At 39.7% G+C, this 25,377-nt stretch overlaps 1 protein-coding gene across 1 annotated transcript in view; it reads left to right on the top strand.

Moving 5' to 3' along the window:
- gabrd (gamma-aminobutyric acid type A receptor subunit delta) overlaps positions 1-25,377 on the top strand; it is a 35,303-nt gene that overhangs the window by 5,943 nt on the left and 3,983 nt on the right. Inside the window, exons 2-6 of the mRNA XM_017707494.2 lie at positions 19,782-19,897; positions 22,138-22,205; positions 23,967-24,187; positions 24,391-24,473; positions 24,566-24,703. Coding sequence (XP_017562983.1) covers positions 19,782-19,897; positions 22,138-22,205; positions 23,967-24,187; positions 24,391-24,473; positions 24,566-24,703 — 626 coding nt within the window. The remainder of the gene's footprint in view (positions 1-19,781; positions 19,898-22,137; positions 22,206-23,966; positions 24,188-24,390; positions 24,474-24,565; positions 24,704-25,377) is intronic.

Here is a 25,377-nt window from a genome sequence, read left to right as displayed (position 1 = left end):
AAACTCTTGGCACCTGGCAGCTGATCCGATTACTAGAGCGAGTGCGAAACGCTGAAAGTTCAGCTGAACGAGCTTGTGCTAGTTTTGCCTCCTCTCTAAACACGACGTTTGCTGCATGTAGCGTTTCGTTCTTGCCGTCAGGCTGGAGGTTTTTCTAGAGTGAAAGGTTCATTATTTTAAAACCTTATCAAACCGGGTTCCTCTGCGAGCTGCAAGGAAATTGGCATCGCATGAGCGTCTCTAACCGCTTTGCATAGAGCCATAAACCGCACCCACATTTTTATGCACTTTCCCTTTTCCAAAAGGATGAGTTGAGCAGGAATGTCGTTGAAGGTTTCACTTAGTAAACAATAATACAATGTCAAAGAAAAGAAAAGAGTCACAGCAGTGACTAGAGATGCCAAGGTAACACTGTAAATTCCCTAAATACCCACAGTGCAGTGCCTTTAAATCAAAATCACACGCATGGCTGGAAACAGAAGGTTTTGTTCGTTCGCCGTGTTAAGATTGGCGGTCCTAATTCAATCAGTCTTAAGTGTCGAGTCTGAGTCAGTTAAGCGTAGGCCTTTGCATTTCTACCGTTAATTGATGTTTCGCTTACGCAGGTAACAAATGGAGCGGCACTGTTTTTCTTTGCTTTGCTGCTCCTTGCTGTCAGTTTCTTGTTCTTTATGCTGAAGAGGATGTGGTAGAAAACACAGTGATACCATGTGAGTTGAGTTACAGTTAAAACGTCATTTTTAATTTGGCTACAATACTGGAATTTATATGGTAGGGTAGAGTTTACCATCTGAGACTTTGTGGCTGTTTAGCTTAGCTCTTTCCTTTCTCTGAGACCTTTAGGAACAACTCCTTTCTCCTGATGAATGAGAGCTGAGACATGAGCGATTGGAGGTAACTGCTGCATGTAATGCTGCACTGTACAATCAATATATGAGCATGTTTTTTTTTGCCGTCCCTGAGGGTCCTGTCCACAGTAATTCACTTAACCGTCGCTGGGCACGGGCCTAATTAAGCATGAGTCCGCGATGTGAGTCCAGCCAGCGTGCGGCTCGAGTCTGAGTTGGAACTGTGACAGATCAAGATTGCTTGACGCAGTCTTCGACAATATTAGTACTACAGTATATTTATGACTGACCTCAGAGCCGACCTTCCTTCTCTTTTTAGTCTGAACGTAAGTCGAGAGTAATCAAATATGGTGATTACTAACATGCAAACCTACTTAAAAATACATGCGGAAGGTAATTTTGTAAAATTGGACGAACAGAAATGACTGTTTTCACTGAGGCAGCCATTCCGTCCAGTAATCTGTTAAAACACTGGTTAGTGCTGGCCAAACGTTGTTGTGTTTTATAGTAACTGTGGCAAATTTATTGAGATTTGGTTTATTGAAATGCCATTTTTTTAAAAATATTTATTTATTTTTGATTCCATCTTTCGCAGCACTCCTTATGTACTACTCCTGTAATACGACTGATGGTCCATTTCCCTTCAGGGTACGCATCATCACTTGCAGCCCGCTCTCCCAAACCTAAGAGTGGACAATAATTTGCATGTCCCGTTTAACAGCCTCGCCATGGTCGAAGTGTTAAGCACACGAAGACCAATCATAGAAATGGCTGCAGGCACGGAGTTGTAATGGGATTCAGATTCACCGCATGTGCTCGGAGTGGAGTGCTTAAGCTGCTGAAAGGGTGAAAGACCATTCCGTTTAACGGCTTTTCTACCTGTTTTTTTCCTCGGGTGTTTGGTGAGAGTTCAGCAGCAGTCACAACCATGGAGCTTATAATATTTCAATTCTTCCCAGCAGGATTTTGGCTTTTTTAAATCACGCACGAGGCATGAAAGAGTCGTATTTTTCGAGAGAGAATGTAAACGGATTTGTCAGCAACCCTTTAGCGCTGCTAATGATCCTGTTTTTCTTCTTCTGTATCCCAAACATCCCAGAATTACATTAGCTAGCAGGGGGATTCTGCTGAATTTAGAGCTGATTGACCCACATGAGTGAGCCCTCTGTGATGTTGGCCTGGATTGACTAAGCTATAGAGCAGCGGAGGCTTTCAAGCATTGTCATCTGCCTCTGCTATTTACACCGTCATTTCAGGCCGAATCTTGAAAACGACACCTTTTGAATTCTTTTCCAACGACCTTTTTGATGCTTTTCCAAAATGCAGCCGTTCTACTTCATTGAGTGCCAAATGGCAGCATTGATGATTCACTGTTTTGTCAGGCTTTATGTCTTTTTTCTGCTGAATCAGCAGTAAAAGGTAGAAATGCAGCATTTGCTCCCAGTTTACTTTCTCGTTGTCTTAGGGAAGCTTGTGGAGCTTGTAAGTGGCATGTTTTATCCTATGTAAGGGTGCGGAATACGATATGGATATATGATGGATATTGTCTATACTGTAAAAACGTTGTTGTTTTGATGTAGGGATGTAGGGCTTCTTTCAAAGTGAGCTTCCCAGAACACAACAAACAGCGTCTAATGCAGTAGTTAATAAATTGACGTCACAAGACAGAGATGAGAAATCACAGCGGTAGTGGGTGCGTTTGTGAGCAATAAATATCGCTGGTGTTGTTCTTATTACTGGGTATGTCACCACGCGTGCTTAAACAGGAGCTGTGAGTTGTGTGTGGCGGAGGGTGACATAGCGTGCTGGTTTTTAGTAGCCGGAAAATTGTGTTATACAAGCGTGTGCAAAGGTTTGGGCATCCCCAGTCAAACGACATTTATCATTGACTTTTCTTTGTGAAAATACGTTACCACATCCTCTACAGAGGACACACTGTCCGCACATTTTAATGCAGTTACGGTGTGTTTTTTTACTTTAACTTTAAAAAGAAAATTAAAGCCTAAAATGTGGCCTGTGCAGACGTTCTGAGACATTGTAGGTATTTTTTTCACTGTATTAAATCAAGCAGAGGCTGTTTAACTTATTCTCACTTAGAAAATCAGTCAACCGGGACTGCTCAAAATTTTGAATACGACTGCGTACTGAGTGCTTTGTAGAAAATATTATTATCATTTTTCCTGATACGTCACTGCAGATCATCGTTGAGTGTATTGAACTATGTTGTCGCAACTAAACCTTGTATCTACCTCGTTTTTCAGTTTATGGCATAATGTGAATATGGTTGTTGTTCTTTACACGGGGTGTAAATTTCATGATGAACAGACCAAAAGAAACGGCCCAAAATGGCCTGGAAAAAATTCTGGTTCCATTGACTTCCATTAAAAGTAAAGTAAGTTTTTAGCTTCTCCTGTAAAGTTACCATTTTGGAGATATGAGGTTTGTTCCGGCAGCGGGACTGTAATGGGTGCTGGATGATCTGGTAGGCACCAGATCTAGATCTGGTTTGTTCTAGCATAGAACTTATATTTGACCCTTTAAATTAGATGTAGTTGTTTAAGGTCTACCAGCTTGCTGGCCTGTGGGCAGGAAAAAAACAAACAGATGGCTCTATGCAAAATAATATTAAATAGTATATATTTATGTAACGTCTCATTCTTCTGTACTGGTGAAACACTGGCTTATTGCAGGGAAGGAATAAGCGTTCTGCTGCGTTAAAGCAAATTTTCCACTGTCTCTGTTTGGGGTCTCCCACAGTGCTCAAGTGCCCCAGTGGCTCAGATGAGTTGTGAAATTATGAAAATATAATACTTTATGGTTTCCCACAAGCATTTACAGCTGAATTCCAGAGTGCCTCCACTATAACTGCAAAAAACACCTCTTTTTAAAGTGTGAAGTACCTTGACGTTGTGTTGGAACTCACTCTTCTACCAATATTAAAATAATCCAGATGTCATAACAGAAAATATCATCTTAGATTTGAGGCTGTTTTTTTATTTGTACTCAGTTGTCTTTGTTTGTTAAAGTGGAGCCGCTCAAGGGAAGCTATAGTGTTTTACTTCACTATTTGCTGGTTGCTGATTTATCTATAGGTCTGCCATGTGCATTGTCCAGCCTAGTCTACCAGAAGTACTGAAGGCATTTATTTAAAAGCTGTATCAGAACAAACAGCGTGTGAGCAGCTGGGCTTCAGCAACTACAATGGATGGTTCAAGTCACCGTGTGAAAAATATTAAAATAAATTAGTTTCACGGTTGGCCCCTCCCAGTCTTCCATGTGCTTTTGGTTTTGGTCAAGTCCATGTGCTTTCTTTGTTTTGATTCCTTCCCAGTCCGGCCCCTTGTTTTCTGACTCTGCCCCTGATTGTTCCCTCCTGTGTTTTCCACCTGTGTCCTGTTATCCCTTGTTAGCCCTCTTGTATTTAAGCCCTGTGTTTTTCCTAGTTGTTGGTTGGTCTTCATATTGTTTGTGCTGTTTGTACTGTTCAAAGTATGTCATTTCTTTCACTATATCCGTCCCTCCTGCTCTCCGTGTTGGCTCTCTGACCATGGACTTTTTTGACCCTGATTATGGATTTGCCCCAAATAAAATTCGCTTTTCTCAGCACGTGCGTCCGCCTCATTGCTCCGCGTTACAATTAGAAGCATGAATAATTTATCACGTTAATGTGTTATTAACCCACATTATTAGCCGTGACACTGCTAGAATGTACTTCATGGCTTCCCACAAAGTTTTTATGCTAAATTCCATTGCACATCCAGTATATTTATATTTTTCATTGTGCAGAGCATGTGAACGTGGCGTTAGAACTGATTTACTCTGATGTTTCTCCACAAGGGGGAGCATGCGTTAGCACTCTAATGTGCCTTGTTTAAAGAGATGAAATAGCCATGTGAACGCACACCAGCAGGAGCTTCCCAATGCAATGCCCTCTAGAGGATGTTCTTTTATTCTCACTGAGAAAAACAACAAAAAACATTATTTGACTGGGAGTATTCAAAACTGTTTTTCTAATGTGTTTGTTCATTAGTCAGGAATTGTCAGAGATACAAGTGCTCTGGTACTTTGTGTGCAAGCAGTAAAAATAAACCTTACTTAGTCTGTTTTTTTTGATTATTGGTTTCATTTTGTGTTGACTTGAATTTAACCCATCAGGCCACTCTGTATGTTCTGAAACCACGATGTTGCTTTCCCTCCATTGGTGTGGACCATCGTAAAAACTCGCGAACTGGAGTAGAGTTCACTCTGGAGTGAACAAAGACCCGTGATTTTTGACAGAGCATGGTTCAGCTGTGCACACGGGTCAAAATGAACGGAAGAGTTTGTACCTTTTTAAGATTCATTCATTGGAATTGTTTGGATTCTGATGATCCCATCGTTTCAATCGAGATGTAAAGGTGGATGATACCATGCAAGGCATGCAGATAACCATTGATATGTTTTAATTAGGAATATCACTATTAATTAGATCAGTAATTGAGTAATTGAGCTTTCTCAATGGTATTAAAATGATAAATTAGTAAACCTTGAAAAATAATATAAAATACGTATTTCCGTTGCTGATTCATTAACAGTGGGCCTTTTCTCCATTGAGCAATCATAACATTTTAGCTGCGTGTTTTTCTTTAGACTCCTCCTAGCTGTCATCTCCGTTTCGCGGACTAGTTTTGGTGCTTTATTGAATAATATTAAAGGTGTGTAGTCGATTACACCCTAGTACTTTAGATGTGACGCCCATGTCTATTGTTTTGCACTCCCTCACTGCGCTTTGTCTCTGGATAAGGGATACATAATGCAGCATGGCCTCGAGGGAAGCCGTGCTAATGAAGAGAAATAAAAGAGGAAGTGCCAAGGGGATGAAAAGGAAATTAGCTTTGAATGGCTTCAGGAGAGTGAGGTTGAGTGAATCCAGACATTTAGCAAGTCTCTCAGGGCTAATCAGAAAGGCAGCAACATTAGCATTTTACGACCTCTTTACCATCGCACTTGAAGACATCTTACTACTTCTATTGTCTTAGACAGTGTCTCTGGAGGATGCTTCGCAATTAACTGATAAATGTGTTTTGTGATATTGTTGCAGTTTTATTGCAGTTTTGATAAACTACATACATTTTTTTGCTATAACTTTTTATGACAGTATGTGAGACAACTGTTACAAGTCCAGTATAAAATGTTTCTAAAAATAGGTATTAAACTGTTTTTACAACATTTAAAGACTTCCTGCCCTCAAAATGTGCTTTATTAATGAAGAACTCCTCTTTGATGGCATATTATGATTATATAGACTGGTATTTGTGTGTCATACTATACTGGCGAGTGGCTCTATTTATACATCTGAAAAAAGTGGTTTGTGGGGCACTACATGCAGTGGCGGATTTAGAAAATTTGACCATGGTGGTGGGGCTTTTCAGCTGGGGGGTGGAGAGAGTTTGGACAGTTTTTCTGCCGATCATCGATAGCAAAACAAGTCTCTTCTTCAAGGCATGTACTGCCCCACAGGAAGCTGAAAGCCAGTGATGTGGCAGAAATTTTGGGGTGGCATCTGGGGTGGCCAGTCAGATTATGGAAGGGCACTCCAGTAGAGTCTGACCGCTCCTGCCATCCCTTTAAAACTTACACAGCAGCTTAATTTCATAAATGGCTGTGTTCAAATGCAAAGATTTTTGGCAATTCGATTAAATTATACCTTAAGACTGAGGTGTTTATATGATCACTCTACTCAACGATCTCATGAAATTCTCCCTTTACATGCACACAACAAGTAATCGGACCCAAAATTACATGCAGAGTACTTGATATAGACGTTACCATGACAACTAGCATCACCTGAGTCTAGTCGGAGTGAGATGAGTTTTCAGTTGGTGCTCTTGTGTTTTAAGTTGCGTACAAATTGTCAGACTCAGAAAAAGGTACTTCACATGTACTTCATTTTTGACGATTCTTCCAGAAGCACATTTGTGAGGTCAGACACTGATGTTGGACGAGAAGGCCTGGCTCACAGTCTCCGCTCTAATTCATCCCAAAGGTGGTCTGTCAGGTTGAGGTCAGGACTCTGTGCAGGCCAGTCAAGTTCTTCCACACCAAACTGGCTCATCCGTGTCTTTATGGACCTGCTTTGTGCACTGGTGCGCAGTCATATTGGAACAGGAAGGGGCCGTCCCCAAACTGTTCCCACAGAGTTTGGAGGATGAAATTGTCCAAAATCTCTTGGAGCTGAAGCTTTAAGAGTTCCTTTCACTGGAACTAAGGGGCCGAGCCCAACTCCTGAAAAACACCCCCACACCATGATCCCCCCTCCACCAAACTTTACACTTGGCACATTGCAGTCAGACAAGTACCGTCTCCTGGCAACCACCAAACCCAGACTCGTCCATCGGATTCCCAGACGGGAATTCACCACTCCAGAGAACTCGTCTCCATTGCTCTAGAGTCCAGTGGAGGTACTTTACACCACTGCATTCCACGCTTTGCATTGCGCTTGGTGATGTAAGGCTTGAATGCAGCTGCTCGACCATGGAAACCCATTCCATGAAGCTCTCTACGCTGTTCTTGAGCTGATCTGAAGGCCACATGAAGTTTGGAGGTCTGTAGCGACTGGCTCTGCAGAAAGTTGGTGACCTCTGCGCACTATGCCCCTCAGCATTCGCTGACCTCGCCCTGTCATTTTATGTCTCTGACCACTTCGTGGCTGAGTTGCTGTCGTTCCCAATCGCTTCCACTTTGTTATAATCCCACTGACAGTTGACTGTGGAATATTTAGTAGTGAGGAAATTTCACGACTGGACTTGCTGCACAGGTGGCGTCCGATCACGGTACCACGCTGGAATTCACTGAGCTCCTGAGAGCGACCCATTCTTTCACTAATGTCTGTAGAAGCAGTCTGCAGGCCTAGGGGCTCGGCTTTACACACCTGTGGCCATGGAAGTGACTGGAACACCTGAATTTAATGATTTGGATGGATGAGTGAAAACCTTTGTAAATATAGTGTAAGCTGGACGCCCTTCCCATCACTGTCTTTTAAAATATGCTAAAATATGCTAATGAGCGCCAACAGGAAATTTACCTTCCCTCAAGCTGCAGTGAGGCAGGTTTAGAGGCTAAAGACAAAATCTAAGTGAGTGAAAGAGACTGACTGCTGTTAAAGCATATACATTTTTTTAAATTATTAAAGGTACAGTGGGAGCTTTTTTTCTGCTCTTCCTCACATGTAGCATAGGGGAAAGGGTGGGGTTTTATTTACATAATCATGCATATTCATAGACCTTTGTGTCTTTTATGAATGTTAAGGTTTAGGGAGGCTCCTATGCTGTTTTTAGTTTACTGGGCATAACACTAATGCATAAAATTATAATCAACTAATTATTGAACACAGATTCATTTTTCTGTTACATTAAACTTTTTTGGAGTGATTCAATGTCGGTAAGAAAACCAAAGAACACTACTTTATTTATTTTCTTCTGATTGAATATTTTTGAACCTTTATTTAGTCGTCAGGCCTGTTCTTCTGTAGTGTTGCCTTGCAGAGGCATTATTTATAATACCATTGTGTTGTCCGGCATAAGGAAAGGTAAAAGTCAAGCTGAAATCAAAATGGACCTTTTTTACCTTGTTAGTAACACGGAGTCCCTGGTCATATTAAATATGAAATAACTGGAAAAACGTAACTCTGAGACAGCATGAAAAAATAACACCAGCTTATCCAAAAAGTCTATATAATTGTAATATATAATAATATTACAATATCAAGAAGTGACTTAAACGTGAAAGTCAGCTTAAACTGCTAATGACTTACATTATGACATATTATCATAATATCAGAACTCAGCTGTTTTAGATGAAAAACGGTTATATAGCATGTTCTGAGGTACTAAAGGAGGCTAACGGCTGTAAAAACTGTAAAAACTAAACATATTTAAAACACTATACATAACTATATATGTCAGCAATTTTAAGACGACATTAATATCAGGTGAAATATGCCTGGAAACCACCCCCTCTTCCCTCCATGGCATAGATAAGATGATTGATGCGATTATGTATAGGGTTTTAAATGTTTAGTGCTGTAAATATGTTCAACGTTTATTCTTATTATGTCAGTACAATGTCATTTATTTCATAAAACATCTTATGTCAGGTTGCGAGAACCGACATAAGCACTTAAATGTTCAAGTAGTGCTTCATAAACACATTATTCAGCGCTTATGAATGTGTTATGAAGCCCTTATGTAGGTAGCCTTCAAATAAAGTGTTACCGAATTTTCTTTTTAGTATATTATAGCTCATTGATCAATATAGGTGGTTATAAGTGGTCTTGAAGGGAAGAGCAATAATCACATCTAACTGGTAATACAGGACGTACATTGTGAATATGGTGCTCTTCCAAATTCAGGATTTTTTAAAGACTTGAATCAGCAAAGCCCGTTTAAAGCCGTAGCTGATGTACAACAACATTCCTGTTTCCAGTGCTCTTATGAACAGGTGTTACAGTGCACTGTGAAATCTGAAATTATAAAGTTATAAACTCTAACTAGTCATAAGTAATTATCTGAGCTTATGCCCAGCGGTATAAGGTACTGTGTAAGCCAAAGAACACTTTCTAAATGCATTTAGAAATGATTATGGACACAGGATTCATAGGAAGTACTCCTAGTGTTGAAATATCGAAAAGCATTCACTTTGGCAAATATGCAGTTAAACTGGCAAATAATTTTGGTGGTACTGTAGATATTTATATAGATAGATCACTTAGAGCACTTATTTTGTGAGCTTAATGGCTGGTTGCAAAGCAGAAATCCGATTACTGTCTGACTCATGTAAACCTGGAGATGTCCTATTATCTGATTACCCAAGTGCATGTAAATGATTTTGATTGGATTAGTGACAAAATCTGATTTTCCGCAGGATTATTAAGTGCACACAAATGCACCCAGTGATCCAGTGATTTTATTTGATGCTTCACACACTGCACTGTACTAAATCCTGTTAAATAGGCCTAAATATCGCTGCTGTCAGAAGAAAACCTCGTATCTCCAAAATAGTAACTTTACAGGAGAAGGAAAAAACATACTTCACTTTCAATGTAAGTCAATGGAACCAGAATTTTTCCCATGGCATTTTGGGTGCTTTGTTTTAGGCCACTCATCACAAAATCTACAAACAATGTAAAGAGTAACAGACACTTTCAAATTATGTCAAAAACTGAAAAATGACAAAAATGGAGATACAAGGTTTTCTGCCATGATCACGATGGTGAACAGATACGTTATTGCCCTCCTCTAGTTCAGAATTTGGTGTGGTCCTGCTGTCACACTCTTCCTCAGAATGGGCAGTAATTCAAATATGATCTCAGAAATTATCGAATGGGGGCATTTTTTGCATTTGTATGTGATAAAGTTGAAAAGTATTAGTCGCTGCCTGCAAAGCAGTCGTTACTATGCAACCGGTACTGAATGATGTGAAAAAAAAAACATGATGTTATTGAACTGTGATTGTGGCGAGAACAGTTCTCAACCAATCGGATTGTGTCGCTGGATCTACCTGTTGTCTAAGTTCGTATTGAACAGACACACAATCATACATGCTGCATGTGTTTACATTACCTATGGAGTTGTGCGAACATCTCCGTGCAAAAGCTGAGAGAGTGGAGAAGACAGACGGTGACATCAGACAGGAACATCATTAACGTCAGTAGAAACAGTCTCACAGTGGCGCGCATGTAAACAACGACACAAGTGAAGAACAACTCACAGGGCACATAGAACAGGCGTATGACGGTGGAGCTGCTGTCGCTGGCTGCTGCTTGAGGAGGAGAGCTAAGTCGTGCAGAAATGTCTTACTCAAAGGTATGGACGTTAAGTAAATGTTACATTTTGTGTAAATGGGATGTTCCCAGAGCAGCTCCACCTCCCCTGTGGAAGGATTTCCATAGAGGGTTGTGGCAGCAAGTCCAGGAGCTGTTTTTCCTCTTTCTTTTGATACACCAGCATTTTCAGGTATACTCACTGGCCATATCAGCAGCCCATGTTAACATTCTTTCACTTCCATTCCTGTGGGATGTTAACATTTGGATATGGAATGGTTAGGCTGTAGGCCCTTCAGGTGTACACTGCCCCCATGTGGCCTCTTTTTGTGTTTGATATTTAGGCAGTGGCACATTTTAAGTCCTTTAAGAGTAGATATGGGTTAAAGACTAAGCTAAGAGTACAACAAACAGGGCAATTTGAATAACCTCTATGTTCATAGTGCCCTGTCTCTTGAGCCCAGATATTAAGGTCACTGTTTTTGTTTAGATGAGTCCATAAGAAAGACGATATCGATGTGTGGTTCTTATTTTATTTTACCTAGAAAATCAAAAACTGGTAGACTGATAGAGTGATAGACTGATAGAGTGGTGCGTTACCAGTATGTGTGTATATATCACTGTTGTCGGATCAAAACCTCGTTTCTCTGTTTTTGACGTTTCCCAGTTTTTAACATAATATGAAAATACCTGTTGCCCTTTACGTTGTATGTAAATGTCATGATGAATGGACCAAAAGAAATGACCCAAAATGACCCAAAAAATCTGGTTCCATTGACTTACGTTAGAAGTAAAGCGGGTTTTTTCCTTCTCCTGTGAAGTTACCAGTTTGGAGATACGAGGTTTTGTTCCGACAGCAGCGATATGCATGCATGTAGTGTCCATGGAGTAGAGACTTAATTAACCTTAATTTTGTTTAGTTTCTTAAAATAAATGAATGAACATTTCATTTTATTACCCTATAATTATTATATATTTCATTATATTTTGAAACCATTTTTGAATAAAACTTTTTATTAAAAAAATTTTTACTTGTGATGAATCTCAGTCTTTCAAATAACCTTTAAAGGAAATCAAAAAAATCTTTTTTAAAATACTAAAAAAAAAACAAAAAAAACAAGTATTATTTTCACAAGTTGAAATTTAGGTGTTAAGGTTTTTGACAGCCAAATAGTGCAATATAAATGATCATTTTGTATGTTTAGCTTATGACTTTCTCAATTCATGTCTTTAATTACTTTACATTACATCCAGATTTTTTTTGTTTAATATTTTAATTTGAAGAACTCATATCTTAAAATTTTATTGTATTTTATGACATTCATGTGGATTTATTTACCAAAGTCAGTTCTGACCATTTTCAACCTCTCTTTATCTTTGAAAGTAAACAAGCTGGTGTGTAACTGTAGTTTTTAGACTGATATATGTAGATTACGTGTTCTTACTAGCTGCCGTGTATTGTGCCTTATTTAGCGTCCACATAAATGGGCGGGGCTAAACTGCTGTATTTTGAATGGGTGGATCAACTGTATGTAATTGAGGTGATTTTCAAGACATCAAAAAACAGTGAATGCATAATAGACTGTTTTTGCTGCATAATTTAGATTTAATGATTATATGGACATGAAAGTGAATCATTTTGAATCTTTTCAACTTTTTAATCTATTTTCAATTTGTCAGTCTTTACACACTACATAAGTCTTTTATTTCACAGGCAGCTTAATATGTAATGTGAACATTTTGTTTAATTGTAAGAGTGCTGCTTTTTGCAAGCTTAATATTATAAGAAATAAGAAAAAAAATGTGTCAGTTTCAATTGGCAGTTTACTTAACCATGTTCAGTGATTCTTTATTACTGCAGTGCAGAAGTGACACCAAGGTTCAGGATCCAACCGCAGAAGTATGTGTGTCTCAGCCACTGCAACACATTTCCATATTTTTGGGGACTGTAATGTTCTGTCTAAGTATTGGAAGAGTATGTATCAGGCTCTCTGTACCATATTTCAGATGAATATGCCCTTTGATTTTGGGTCTCTTTTTCTGGTAAACCTTTTCTTGAACTTGTGTCGAAATGATAAGTTGTTAATGCTTTGTTAGCTGCAAGTATCACTAGAAAGTGGCTGTCCACTGAGTTCCCTCAGTTGAAAGTGACACAACACGTACATGAATTTTTTATTATGGGAACGCCAACTTTCTCCCTGAGAGTTCAGACTGACAGATTCTCTCAGATTTGGGTTAAATGCCTGTCTTACATAAGATGCCTGCGACTAGATCTTATATAAGGTTTTTTATGACCTTCCTTTTCTCTTCCTCTTCTCTCTACTTAAGAGTATGTGTCCCCATTTGTAATGTATATGGGTTTTTATACTACATGGTAACCTAATTTCTTGTGAAAATCAGACGTTGTGGTTGTTTAAGCTTAAAAGAAATATGTTCTTAATTTTTATATTATAAGGGTAGAGTAAGTTTGTAATTGCAATTATATTAATATGTTTAATTAGTTGAATTTATAATTATTATTGTTGTCACATAGCAGCTTCACAGAATATTCCAGAAAAGACAAAGTTTTAACAAGAATGTGAAAACCCCCAGCTGAGCAAGCCAGGGGCAACGGTGGCAAGGAAAAACTCCCTCAGAACTGAGGAAGAAGCCTTGGGAGGAACCAGGCTCACCAGGGGGGACCCATCCTCCTCTGGTAGTAGTAGTAACAGCTAGGAGTCCATGAAAACATCAGTGTAGGGTGGGCAGCTAGTCCAAGGTAGGTGGCGGTAGCTTGGGCGTGGGCAGCTGGTCTGAAGTGGGTAGCAGGAGGGCTGGACATTCAGTCATCCTTCAGTGTCCGGCTGGACATGTGGGCGATCATATACTCGGAAAAAAAGGCAGGGATAGGGAATTAGTTTTATTCTGTCTGTTTGTACGTAAAACAGGGAATGTGAACATTTCCAGAGTGTGGCTAACGACTCCGGCAGATCTGACTATGACAGCTTAACTAACAGGAGAGAACCAGAAGGACACACAGACACGGCAGCACTCTGAAACAGTTCGGCATCCCTCCACTCCACCGTCCACAAACCTGAGTGACCACGTGCGAGCAGCTGGACGACAGCACCAGCATCTCAGTTTACTATAATTCCCGGTGTCCATGGACCCCTGGATAATAATAATAATAATAATAATAATAATACATTTTATTTAGTAATGGCGCCTTTCAAAGCACTCAAGGACACCTTACAACGGTTAAAAGAAGAATGGTAGAGTATAAAAGAGGATAAAAAACAAAAAACAAATAAACAAGACAAACAGAGAAAAGTGAAGATGAGGAATCAGGAGTATGCAAGTGTGAATAGATGGGTTTTAAGCCGAGATTTGAAGGTAGTTAGACAATCAATATTGCGAATTTGGGTAGGAAGGGTGTTCCAGAGAGACGGGGCAGAGTGGCTGAAGGCTCTAGTTCCCACGGTGGACAAGCGGACTGGAGGGAGAGTGAGCTGGCCAGCTGACGAGGATCGGAGGGTGCGAGCAGGACTGTATGTCTTAAGGAGATCAGAGATATAAGAGGGAGCAAGTCCATGTAGAGCTTTGAATGTAGTTAGTAAGATTTTATACTGGATCCGGTAGTTGACAGGGAGCCAGTGGATCTCCTGCCTTTATCTAAGGGGGAACATTACCTACCAAAAGCTAAACTGAACAAGTGAGTTTTCAGCCTAGTTTTAAAGATTGAGACTGTGTCCGAGTCCCGAACAGTTTCTGGGAGATCATTCCAGAGTTTGGGGGCTTTATAAGAAAAAGCTCTTCCCCCAGCTGCAGCCTTATGAATTCTGGGAACTATTAATAAGCTAGCACTCTGGGATCTGAGTAGTCGTGATGGCTCAAAATGGGAAATACGGTCTTGCAGGTACTACATGGGCCCATGTAGGGCTTTATAAGTCAATAAAAGGATTTTATAATCAATACGGAATTTAACAGGGAGCCAATGAAGTGATGATAGCACTGGACTGATATGATCAGATGTTCTAGTTTCAGTGAGGACCCTGGCTGCAGCGTTTTGGACTAGTTGGAGTTTGTTTAAACTCCTGCTCGTGCATCCTGACAGTAGTGCGTTACAGTAGTCCAGCCTGGAAGTAATAAAGGCATGTACTAGTGTTTCCGCATTCTTATCTTGGCAATCTTGCGAAGATGTAAAAAAGCTGTCCTAGTGATGCCGCCTATGTGTTGATCAAATGATAAATCTGAATCAATTATGATGCTGAGATTTTTTGCTGCTGAGCCAGGTGTGGCTGGAAAGTCAGCTAGATTTAAGATTAAATCTGGTAATTTATTTCTTTAATTTTGGACCCAGAAGGAGAACCTCTGTTTTGTTACTGTTTAGTAGGAGGAAGTTACACAACATCCAGCATTTCATGTCTTTTACACAGTCCTCTATTTTCTTTAATCTGTATTTGTCATCAGGCTTGGCTGATATGTACAGTTGCATATCGTCTGTGTAACAATGAAAGTTTACGCTATGGTTACTTATAACTGTGCCTAACGGTAACATGTATAGTGTAAATAATAATGGTCCTAAAATAGAGCCTTGGGGAACTCCAAATCTTACTTTGGAGCAATTGGAAGATAAGTTGCTTATACTGACGACCTGATAACGTTCTGTTAGGTAAGACTGGAACCATGATAGGGCTGTCCTTGTAATTCCAACCATGTTTTCTAACCTTTCTAGGAGAATATTGTGGTCTATTGTATCGAAAGCTGCGCTCAGGTCAAGTAGCAATAACAGGGCTACATAGCCTTGATCAGAGGCAGGAAGATCATTAGTTATCTTAACTAGAGCCGTCTCAGTGCTGTGATGTGGCCTGAATGCAGACTGGAATTTTTTTATATATATGGCTCTTATGTAGATATGAACTAAGTTGTTGGACCACAGCTTTTTCTAAGATCTTAGATATAAATGGTAAGTTAGAAACAGGCCTGTAATTTGACAAAACATCAAGATTTGGTTTCTTGATCAGGGGTTTGATAACTGCTAGTTTAAAAGCTTTGGGAACATGGCCCAGACTAAGGGACGAGTTTACTATAGTTAAAAGAGGGTTTATAATGACTGGCAGTACTTCTTTGAGTAATTTTGAGGGAATTGCATCGAGTGTGCAGGTTGTACAATTTGCAGAGGAGATAATCTTCTCTAGTTCTAGCTGTGGGAGTGGGTAAAAAGTTTCCAGCCTTTTTTCTATAACTGTGTTTTGTTTTATATCAGCCAAGTCAGATGACAGCCAAGTTAGATTAAATACAGTGGGTTGAATTTGTTGTCTAATATTTTCAATTTTATTATTAAAGAAGTTCATAAAAACTTCATTGGTGAGAGTTGCCGGATTTTGTGGTTCAGTACCTGCCTGATTTTTTGTGATTCGTGAAATCAGCGAGATCAGCGAGGCCAGATATGCTGAGCGAGCTTCAGTGAGAGCATTTCTATACTCTATAAGGCCGTCCTTCCAGGCAGTGTGGAACACTTCCAGCTTGGTTTGTCGCCATTTCCGCTCTATTTTCCGAATTGTTTGTTTTAAGATCCGGGTTTTATCGTTGTACCACGGGGCGAGCTTTTTCTGCCTTATTCTTATATTTTAAGTGGCGCCACATTTTCTAAAGTAGATTGAAAGGTATTTTCTAAATAATCGGTTAGTAAATCTAGCTCCATTGGGTCTGATGGAGTGGAAACTGGGGTTAATAGTTCTGGGAGATTTTCTATAAATTGTAGGGTGGTAAAAGGTTATATTGAGCGCTTTGTCGAATAGCGAGGGGACGTACATATTATGGCTAAGTGGTAGCTCATATGAAATTAGGTAATGGTCGGAGATCGCTGTGGTTTGCGGTAAGATATTAAGCTTGTCTATGTTAAGACCTAGTGTCAAAACTAATCTAAAGTGAGACTACAGTAGCATGTAGGCCCTGTTACATTTTGGGTAAAACCAACAGAGTCTAGAATTGAAGTTACTGCCTTTTTTAGTGGGTCATCTACCTTCTCAAAGTGAATATTAAAATCCCCTACAATTATTACTTTATCATTGCACACAGCCAGGTTTGCAGCAAAATCACAAAATTCTTTAAAAAATTCAGAGTAGGACCCTGGTGGCCTGTAAATGTTAAATAATGAGAACGCCTTCTTTTTTGTGACCAGATTTGTAATATGAATCGAAAGGACCTCAAAGGAAGTGAAGGTGTCACATTGTTTCTGACTAATATCTAGAGTATTTTGGTAGATTACACAGACTCCACCTCCCTTGCCTGATAATCTTGGCCTATGTGCATAATTATAGCCTACAGACGTGGCTTCATTTAAAGCTGAATATTCATCTGGTCTAACCCAGTGAGACAGAAAATGTCAAATTTATGATCGCTTATAATTTCACTTATGATGATCTTTAGAGTTTAGTGATCTTATATTGAGTAATCCAAACTTTAGATTGAAGGTGTTAGTGCTATCATCTGAATACGGATATATGTTGATTAGGTTGTTTAAACGGGGTGATTGAGTTTTTCTATGATTAAATTTAGGTTAAAGATTAAATTCGAGGCAAAGACACAGTCTCAATAAAGTTGAACCTGGGTGACGCCTCAAGGCGGTTCACAGATGGTCGTTTTAGCCTGTCTGTTTGCAGCCTGATCCCGGCTCTGGCCTGTCAGCAGCTGTTTACACTATTCTGCTGACTAACTAAAAGACTATGAGCTATGCTGCAAGAAAGTAAGGCAGCACCCTCCCACGTGGGGTGGACACCATCCCTACCTATAAGACCAGGCTTGCCCTCAAAACGTAACCAATTATCTATAAAGCCCACTTGATTTTCGGAACACCACTTGGACATGAAGCAAGTTTAACGCCGTAAGCCTGCTGTAGGCTTCAGCGCCGCGCCGCATTGGAATGGGGCCAGAGCAGATTACGGCATCGGACATCGTCTGGGCCTGTTTAATCACCTCTCTAATGTTACCCTTAGTTACCTCAGACTGCCGCAGATGGATATCATTGGCCCCTACATGAATGACTATCCTCGAATATCTCTTATCAGCTAATCTAAGGTTGCCACTAATGTCCGGCGCTCTGGCTCCCGATAAACATGTAACTGTAACCGCTGACGCCCCTAACGGAGTAGCTAATTTCATATGTCGGGCAATCGAGTCTCCGGTAACCAGAGTACTTTTAACAGGCTCCACAGTGGGTGCTTCACTGAGTGGGGGAAAAACCTGTTTGACACGCGAATCGGAGGAGCGCGGTATTCCGGTGGGCTAGCTTTGCCCTCAGTGTTAGCATTAGCCTTAGCTTTCCGGCTAGACCACCGAGTTGTCACCCATTCACCCCGCTGTGAGGGCTCTAACGCCGGAGTCGAGGGGCTGCTAGCTCTCCCTAGGGCACCCGGAGCTGCCAACACTGAATCTTGCTGCCTGTCCTTTAATAACCCCCAGGTGCGCACCTCTAGCTGGTCCACCTTCTCCACCAGAGAGCTAACTAGCTGCCACTTAGCACAAACACAGCCACTGTCATTATCACTAGAGGTGGAAAAGGGGGTTAAACTAAACATACCACACTCTGAGCAGACAAAACAACCAGCAGAAGCCATGATATTTCGCAGTGAAGCTTTCACGCTTTCTTCTCTACTGGCTTGTCTTCTTCCCACAGTGCATCTTAGTGCCATCACTTCCCCAGGTGTCCAGCGTAAATGCACCCAGACTTTCACATACCGTCCATGTGATATAGAGGAAAACTGGACTTATCAGACCAGGCTGCCTTCTTCCGTTGCTCCAGAGTCCAGTTCTGATGACCATGTGCCCATTGTAGACACTTATGATGGTGCACCAGGGTTAGCATGGGTACTCTTGACTATGCAGGCCCATACGCAGCAGTATGTGATACATTGTGTGTTGACACATTCCTGCCGTGACCATCATTAGCTCCTTCTGTTGGTTCAGACCAGATGGGATAGGCTTGGGCACCCAGTACCCTGTTGCCAGTTCACAGTTGGTCCCTCTTCAAATCTCTATCCACAGGCACTCACCACTGCTGACTGGAAACACCCTGCAGGCCTCGTTGTTTCGGAGATGCTCCAACCCAGCTGTCTGGCCATAATGATTTGGCTTTTGTCAGACATACAAGGCATACAACATTTCAAATACAAGAACTGACTGATTACCATCTAATTTATCCCAGACCTTGATAGGCACTGTTGTTATGAGATAATTAACATCATACACATTCATTTGTGAGTGGTCATGATGTTTTGGCTAATCGGTGTATATATTGCAGTTGAATAGGATGATGTAATAGAAAAGCAGTCGCAGTTCTCATAGTTGTACTGATGTATGTGCATAGACATAGTTCACAATATAAATTTCATTCCCTTTTTTTTCTTTGTGAATTTTGTATTTCTTTTATTTTTGAAAGACTTTCATCATGTTAAACTTAAAGTGTCTAACTAAGTCGTGCCACAGGAATTAATTATAGCCGGTAACGTAGGCCTGGGTATGACTATGTGATGTTGAGCCACATTTATCCATAATTATGTGAAATGAAATCGAACTGTCCTTGAAAAAATATTATTCAAGTAAGCTGACACACTGCAAAACATGGATTTCTGGGCAAGTGAAACTATCTGAAATGTAGTCTATCTACCTTATATTTCTCATTTTGAGATTGATGTAAGCCTTTTAATATACAGTTTAATTTATTTGTAGACATTTTCACTTGTTTAAAGTTATTTGGTCAAGTAAAATTATGTCACAGTGTTGGCAAATGATATTGTTTGAAGAAATATGCTTGAAACCATTTCTTTGCCAATATAGTGCAAAGAGTTAGTTCAAGCAAGTCAAAATGTCCAGACATATGTTAAATTATAAGTTAAATAATCAGAAGCTTGCAGCAACCTCAAAATGACAAACATTAGATATATTGACTAGATTTAAGATCATTTCACTTGACAAGACAGTGTGATGTTCTTTTTCATGTTTCCGTTTTTATTCACATTTTTACTGTCCCATAATATTAACGAATACTTTAATTCCACAAGATCCACACCATGTTGCATGTTTATCTCTCCTGTAATATCTTTTCCAGCAATTTCCTTTCATCTACTTCAAGCCTCCTGTCTCTATTCCTGTAGGGCCATGCTGAGTGACATTGGTGACTATGTAGGTACAGACATTGAGATATCCTGGTTGCCTAATCTGGATGACTTAATGAAAGGCTATGCTCGAAACTTTCGGCCGGGGATAGGAGGTGAGTTTGAGATCTGCTGCTTGTGTCATTGGATTGCTCTTTCACCCATCCTTGCATTTACAGTCATTCTTAGCATAAACACTCCTGTGTGAAGTGGCGTGGTTGTGGTTTCCAGTACAAACCTCGTACCTTATTCTGCCTACTCCACAGTCAGATGAGGTTGCTTGCCAAAACAGTGTTCCAGTTACTGAAGTCTAATTTTGAAGCACCATATTTAGGCCACACATTTTTAATGAGCTCTTTTTATTTCTGACTTTGCACATTAATGAGTTCTCGATACGTGAGACGCGAGAAAGCCTACGGAAACCATCAGCGCAATTATGAATCCATTATTAAATGCATTATGCAACAGCATGAATATGCATGTTCCACAGCTGCCCACGGAAAGATGATGTTGCTAAGAATGCTTGTCAAATGTGTCACGTCCAATGACCACAGCGTAGATTTCTCTATCTCACAGCTTAACTCAGCTCAAGCCAAGGTGAACATGCATCCGAGCCATATTTCAGCTAAACGTCCATATCTGTCTGTTTCTCTGGCTTGTTTGTAAACATTGCAGCCAAATGCACAGGTTTATTTAGAGCAGGTAAAGGGTGAATGCTGAACAGACATTTGTGACCATTATGGAACTCTGCTTGCCTTTTTTTTTTTTTGCTCCATTTCTCTGCCAATGCAACTGCTTATTTCATCAGCATTTCAAATCTCAGGAGCATGGACCATCTTAGAGCATGTCTGGGGGGATTTGTCACATTTAAATGGGTGCTGAGGATTGTCTGAAATGGGTTCATTTAAAGAATGAATTGGATACTTAGAAGAGGAAAGCCTGACCTATATGAACACTTTGTTGCCATCAATTAAAAGCATCAATTAAAAATTCTATTCAGCAGTAATATTGGCTAATATCATTTTGAACAAATTTCTAAACCGTGCTTCCCTACCGTGGCATTTTACATGTCTTTGTTAATTTTAAGTTTTCCAGTTGAGACTGCATTACAAAAAATCACTGTAAAATAACAGTATATTAGCTGAATACCATAATAACGTATATATGTATACTATGTATATGTGTACTGTGACCAGTCACCTGGGCCATAAGATTCATTTAATGTGGCTGTATTCTGCTCTACACTTGGATTAATAGGCTGTGATGAAAATGTGGTATCTGTATATTTGCATAACAACCGGAAAAATAAAGCAACTCTGTGAATCCACCAGACTTTATGTATGTAGAAATTTTCTAATAAATTTCAGATAAACTCAATTTTAAAAAATCACTGAACATATTTAATTACCTTGTTTGCATGGAATGTCTATGCATTTTTAAATATTATCTTTCTAATTTTACAGGCGGTTCGACTTAAACAACCTTTAAGCCCTTCTAACTCTAAGTTGCTCTCACATACCATAAAGCTAATAAGAGCACAATAAGAGCATGAATGCCTCATACATTTCACTCTTAGAGGTGTCAGTTCATTTAGGTCTGAAACAAGCCACTTAAAAACGTTAGTGCTTCTTCAAGGGGATTTTCACCATCCTGATAAATGTAACTCTGCTGTCAGCCAGATGATACTTTGGTTGGGCACTAACAACTGACAATATTCATTATTCAAGCTGATATGATAGAAGGGCGTCTTGATTTGATACATTTTTCAGTGCAGCAAATAGATGAAATGTAAGCCAATGTGAACTGCCTTGCATTATTGTTTTCATTATAAAATTACAGCATCTAAACAAATGCTGTGCTTTTCCAACCTTAAGTCATACAGTCTGTAAATGGAGGTGGCGTAAGTGTCCATTGGCAAGGGATGGGAAGGGTCCCTTGATGGCCTAAATGTCCATTCAGGATTCATTTAACTGACCCCAGATGCTTTTACGGGAACGAAACATTATAGGTAGATGCTACAGTGTTAATCATATAAAGACAAAAAGCTCTTAAGACGTCTGTTTTCAAAGAACAACCTCAGAAGCCTTTCTGACTGCTTATTTCATAACTGATGTGAAAAGCCTAATATAATGGAACAAATAGCCCTCAGTCTTTCTGACATCTCATCAGCAGGTTCTACCATTTCAAGCGCAGACAAAACCCAAACATCTATTCATTGACATGGCTGCCCATTCATTGCACTGTTGAACACGCTTTCTTCTTATTAAGGTGTCACTGTTGAGTTTTGATGTCCGAGGGTCGCTGGGGAGGTTGGGTGGGGGGAGGTGTTTCTTTTTTCTCACGTTCCTCTTTACAGGACCTCCAGTGAATGTGGCCATGGCTATTGAAGTAGCTAGCATTGACCATATCTCAGAAGCCAACATGGTAATGTATGAATAACTATGTGGTTTGTTTATTACTGTTCTATATTGATAATTATTCAAAACTGCTGGTACGTTGTCCAAAATAAAATATTACTGTGTTTGTGTTATTTGCTACATTACAAACTATGATTCAGTTTCAGTTTTGTACTGAAAATGCAAATAAAAGCCAGTTATCACACATAAATGGTAAGTGGAGCTGATGGAGGTGGACTTAAAGTGGCCGGTTGGCACTTAAAAATGATATTGTACCTAAACGTCTAAAACTAACCCTAGTTCAACAAATGAAAACGGTCTGAAACTGACCTGGGTCACACTTGATAGGATAGCACTGGATGCCATGTACTGACAGCTGTCATTAGATCATGGACAAATAAAAAGACAACTATAAAATAATGTGAAGTAGTAAAATAAAGGCGGGAAATATGACAATATTTATCGTTATTGTGAGCATTTTTTGATACACGATTACAGAACACTGACCGACTGCATTCATTATAATTTCATTACAAAGGCATCAAAATGACTTCTGTTCACGTGGATTTGACGCAGCATTTTCGTTGAAATATTGAAAGAAAGTCATTGTATTCATCGTTTTTCTAGCTGTTTTTAAACGACTCACTTGCTGCATTTTATCTGTGTGTCACGTGATTGTGATAAGTATCGTGTATCAAGAAAATTTCTTAATGTATCAAGATATTAAAAAAAAACATTTTTTTCCAAATCACTCACCCATATAATCAATTATTTAATTGTACAAAATTAAGTTTAAATCCCACGTTTTACACGTTTATTCATGGGATTAATGCTTTTGAGCATCTCAGACGTTTTCAGTCTATATAAGCTCTCCATCCTGTGCATCTCTCATGCTGTTTGGTGCTGAAATAGCAAGATGCTTCATTCCCTTCTTCAGCCCTCGGGCTCTTTTTAGATACAATATGTTACAGATAAATAAAAATACTTCTTGGCTCAGCTTTTAGCTGCTCTAAACTGACCACAGAGTCTTTTCTGGAGAGTGTGGGCCTCACGGGCCTCAATGCTCAGTGGGTGATTCGAGTGTCCTTTCTGAAATGGGCAATGCAGGGTAAAATCTGGACACCAATGTGTGAACCCAAACGGGTCCTGCTCCAGGTTCAGACAACTAATTGGCTTATTCTCATGAGCGTGACCACTACGGAAGCCCAGCTTTAAAAACATAATTTCTTTTCCGAATCTGCATGACGTTCTCAGACTACATCTTTTAAAGCAAGGTATTAAAGCATATATAGTTTAATACCACATATAACCAAATATAGTATTATAGGTGGAAATATAGGTTTTTCTTTTTGTCACAAAACATGTTCTTTTTATTCTGATCTTTAGAGTTTGCTAGGAAACATTAAAATAAAGAGATTTAACAGTTAAGAGCATTACAGACTCATTTTTCATCAAGTATCGGTAATGAGAAACAAGTAGGCGAGAAGAATCAGGGTAAAAATGCCAAAAAAATGATTAAACTGTTTTTTTTTGGTGTATCCTATTAATTGATCTACTATATTATGTGAGAAATTATATCAATGTAAATGATTTATCATATGACACGAATGGTTTATTATATTATATACATACTTATGTGAACAATATTTAAAAACTGGCAGTTTTGTGAGAGTGACTATAAATACTTCCTGTAATGTTATGTCCTTCCTGTTATGTCAGGTGTTTGTTAAACATGAGCTTGCACCATATTTACATGCATGCATGTGTCTATGCGTGTGTGTGTTGGCAGGAGTACACCATGACAGTGTTTCTGCGTCAGAGTTGGCGAGATGACCGTCTGTCTTACAACCACACGAACAAGACCCTGGGGCTGGACAGTCGTTTTGTAGATAAACTCTGGCTACCGGACACGTTCATCGTCAATGCCAAGTCAGCCTGGTTCCATGACGTCACTGTGGAGAACAAGCTCATACGCCTGCAACCTGACGGGGTCATCCTCTACAGCAGCCGGTGCGTTTGTGTGTAGGCGGCAATGTAAATCTGAGAAAAACTGAAAAAGTAACGTGTGCCGCACTTCTTGGATGAGGAAATATTCATTTTAACGAGGAATACTGACCTCCCAAACATTCACATCAGTTATACTTGTTCATACACGCAAAGACCAGACAACACAACTGCTATCATCTAATGGCTATTCCGCCTTTTTATTCCAGAATCACATCAACAGTGGCCTGTGACATGGACCTTACCAAGTACCCCATGGATGAACAGGAATGTATGCTGGACCTTGAGAGCTGTGAGTGGAGTGATGTCTGGAGTGAAAGCACATTTTATTTGGAGAACAGTGTATACAGCTGTTACATCGCTCTGTGTTTCTTGGTGCTGTAGATGGCTACTCTTCAGAGGACATTGTTTATCACTGGTCAGAGAGTCAGAAGTACATCCATGGGCTGGACAAACTGGAGCTGTCCCAGTTCACTATTACGGACTACCGCTTTGTGACTGAGATGATGAACTTCAAATCAGGTGAAACTGTATACACACACATATATCGCTGTTGTCAGAAGAAAACCTCATATCTCCAAAATTAGAACTTTACAGGAGAAAGAAAAAACATACTGTAGTTTTAATGCAAGTCAATGGAACCAGACATCTTCCCAAGTCATTTTGGGCCGTTTCTTTTGCTCCATTCATCATGAAATTTACACACAATGTAAAGGGCAACAGGTCCTTTGAAATTATGTCAAAAACTGAAAAATGACACAAATGGAGATACAAGGTTTTCTTCCGACAGCAGCGATATACAAGGAGATTCACCTGAAAGAGGCTCAGAATATTCTGTAATAAGTCTTTCTAGGATGAAGCATGGATCTGAACGAACGTGCGATGTGCTACACTGTATATGGAGCTTCAAACAAGCCAGGATGCCCCTTCGTCGGAGCGTCAGACAGACATTGCAACGTTTAACCTCTCTAATGATTGCCGATACGTACAGGAGCATGAAATGTGTCTGGCAGAAGATAGAGATTACTTCCAGCATTGCATGTAATGCAACCAATTAGCCATACGTCAAAGTATGTAGTGTATTGTTTTGGTTTAGATTGCTTCATCCTAACAGGAGTTACAACAGAATATTCAGGGCCTCTTTCAAGTGAATCTCTCTGTATGTTTGATGAAAGTGTGTATGATTTACAGGATTT

Source organism: Pygocentrus nattereri, chromosome 29 (genome assembly GCF_015220715.1).
Source record: "Pygocentrus nattereri isolate fPygNat1 chromosome 29, fPygNat1.pri, whole genome shotgun sequence".
In the NCBI taxonomy this organism is placed as follows: domain Eukaryota; kingdom Metazoa; phylum Chordata; class Actinopteri; order Characiformes; family Serrasalmidae; genus Pygocentrus; species Pygocentrus nattereri.
This window is presented reverse-complemented; position numbering and strand designations above follow the sequence as displayed.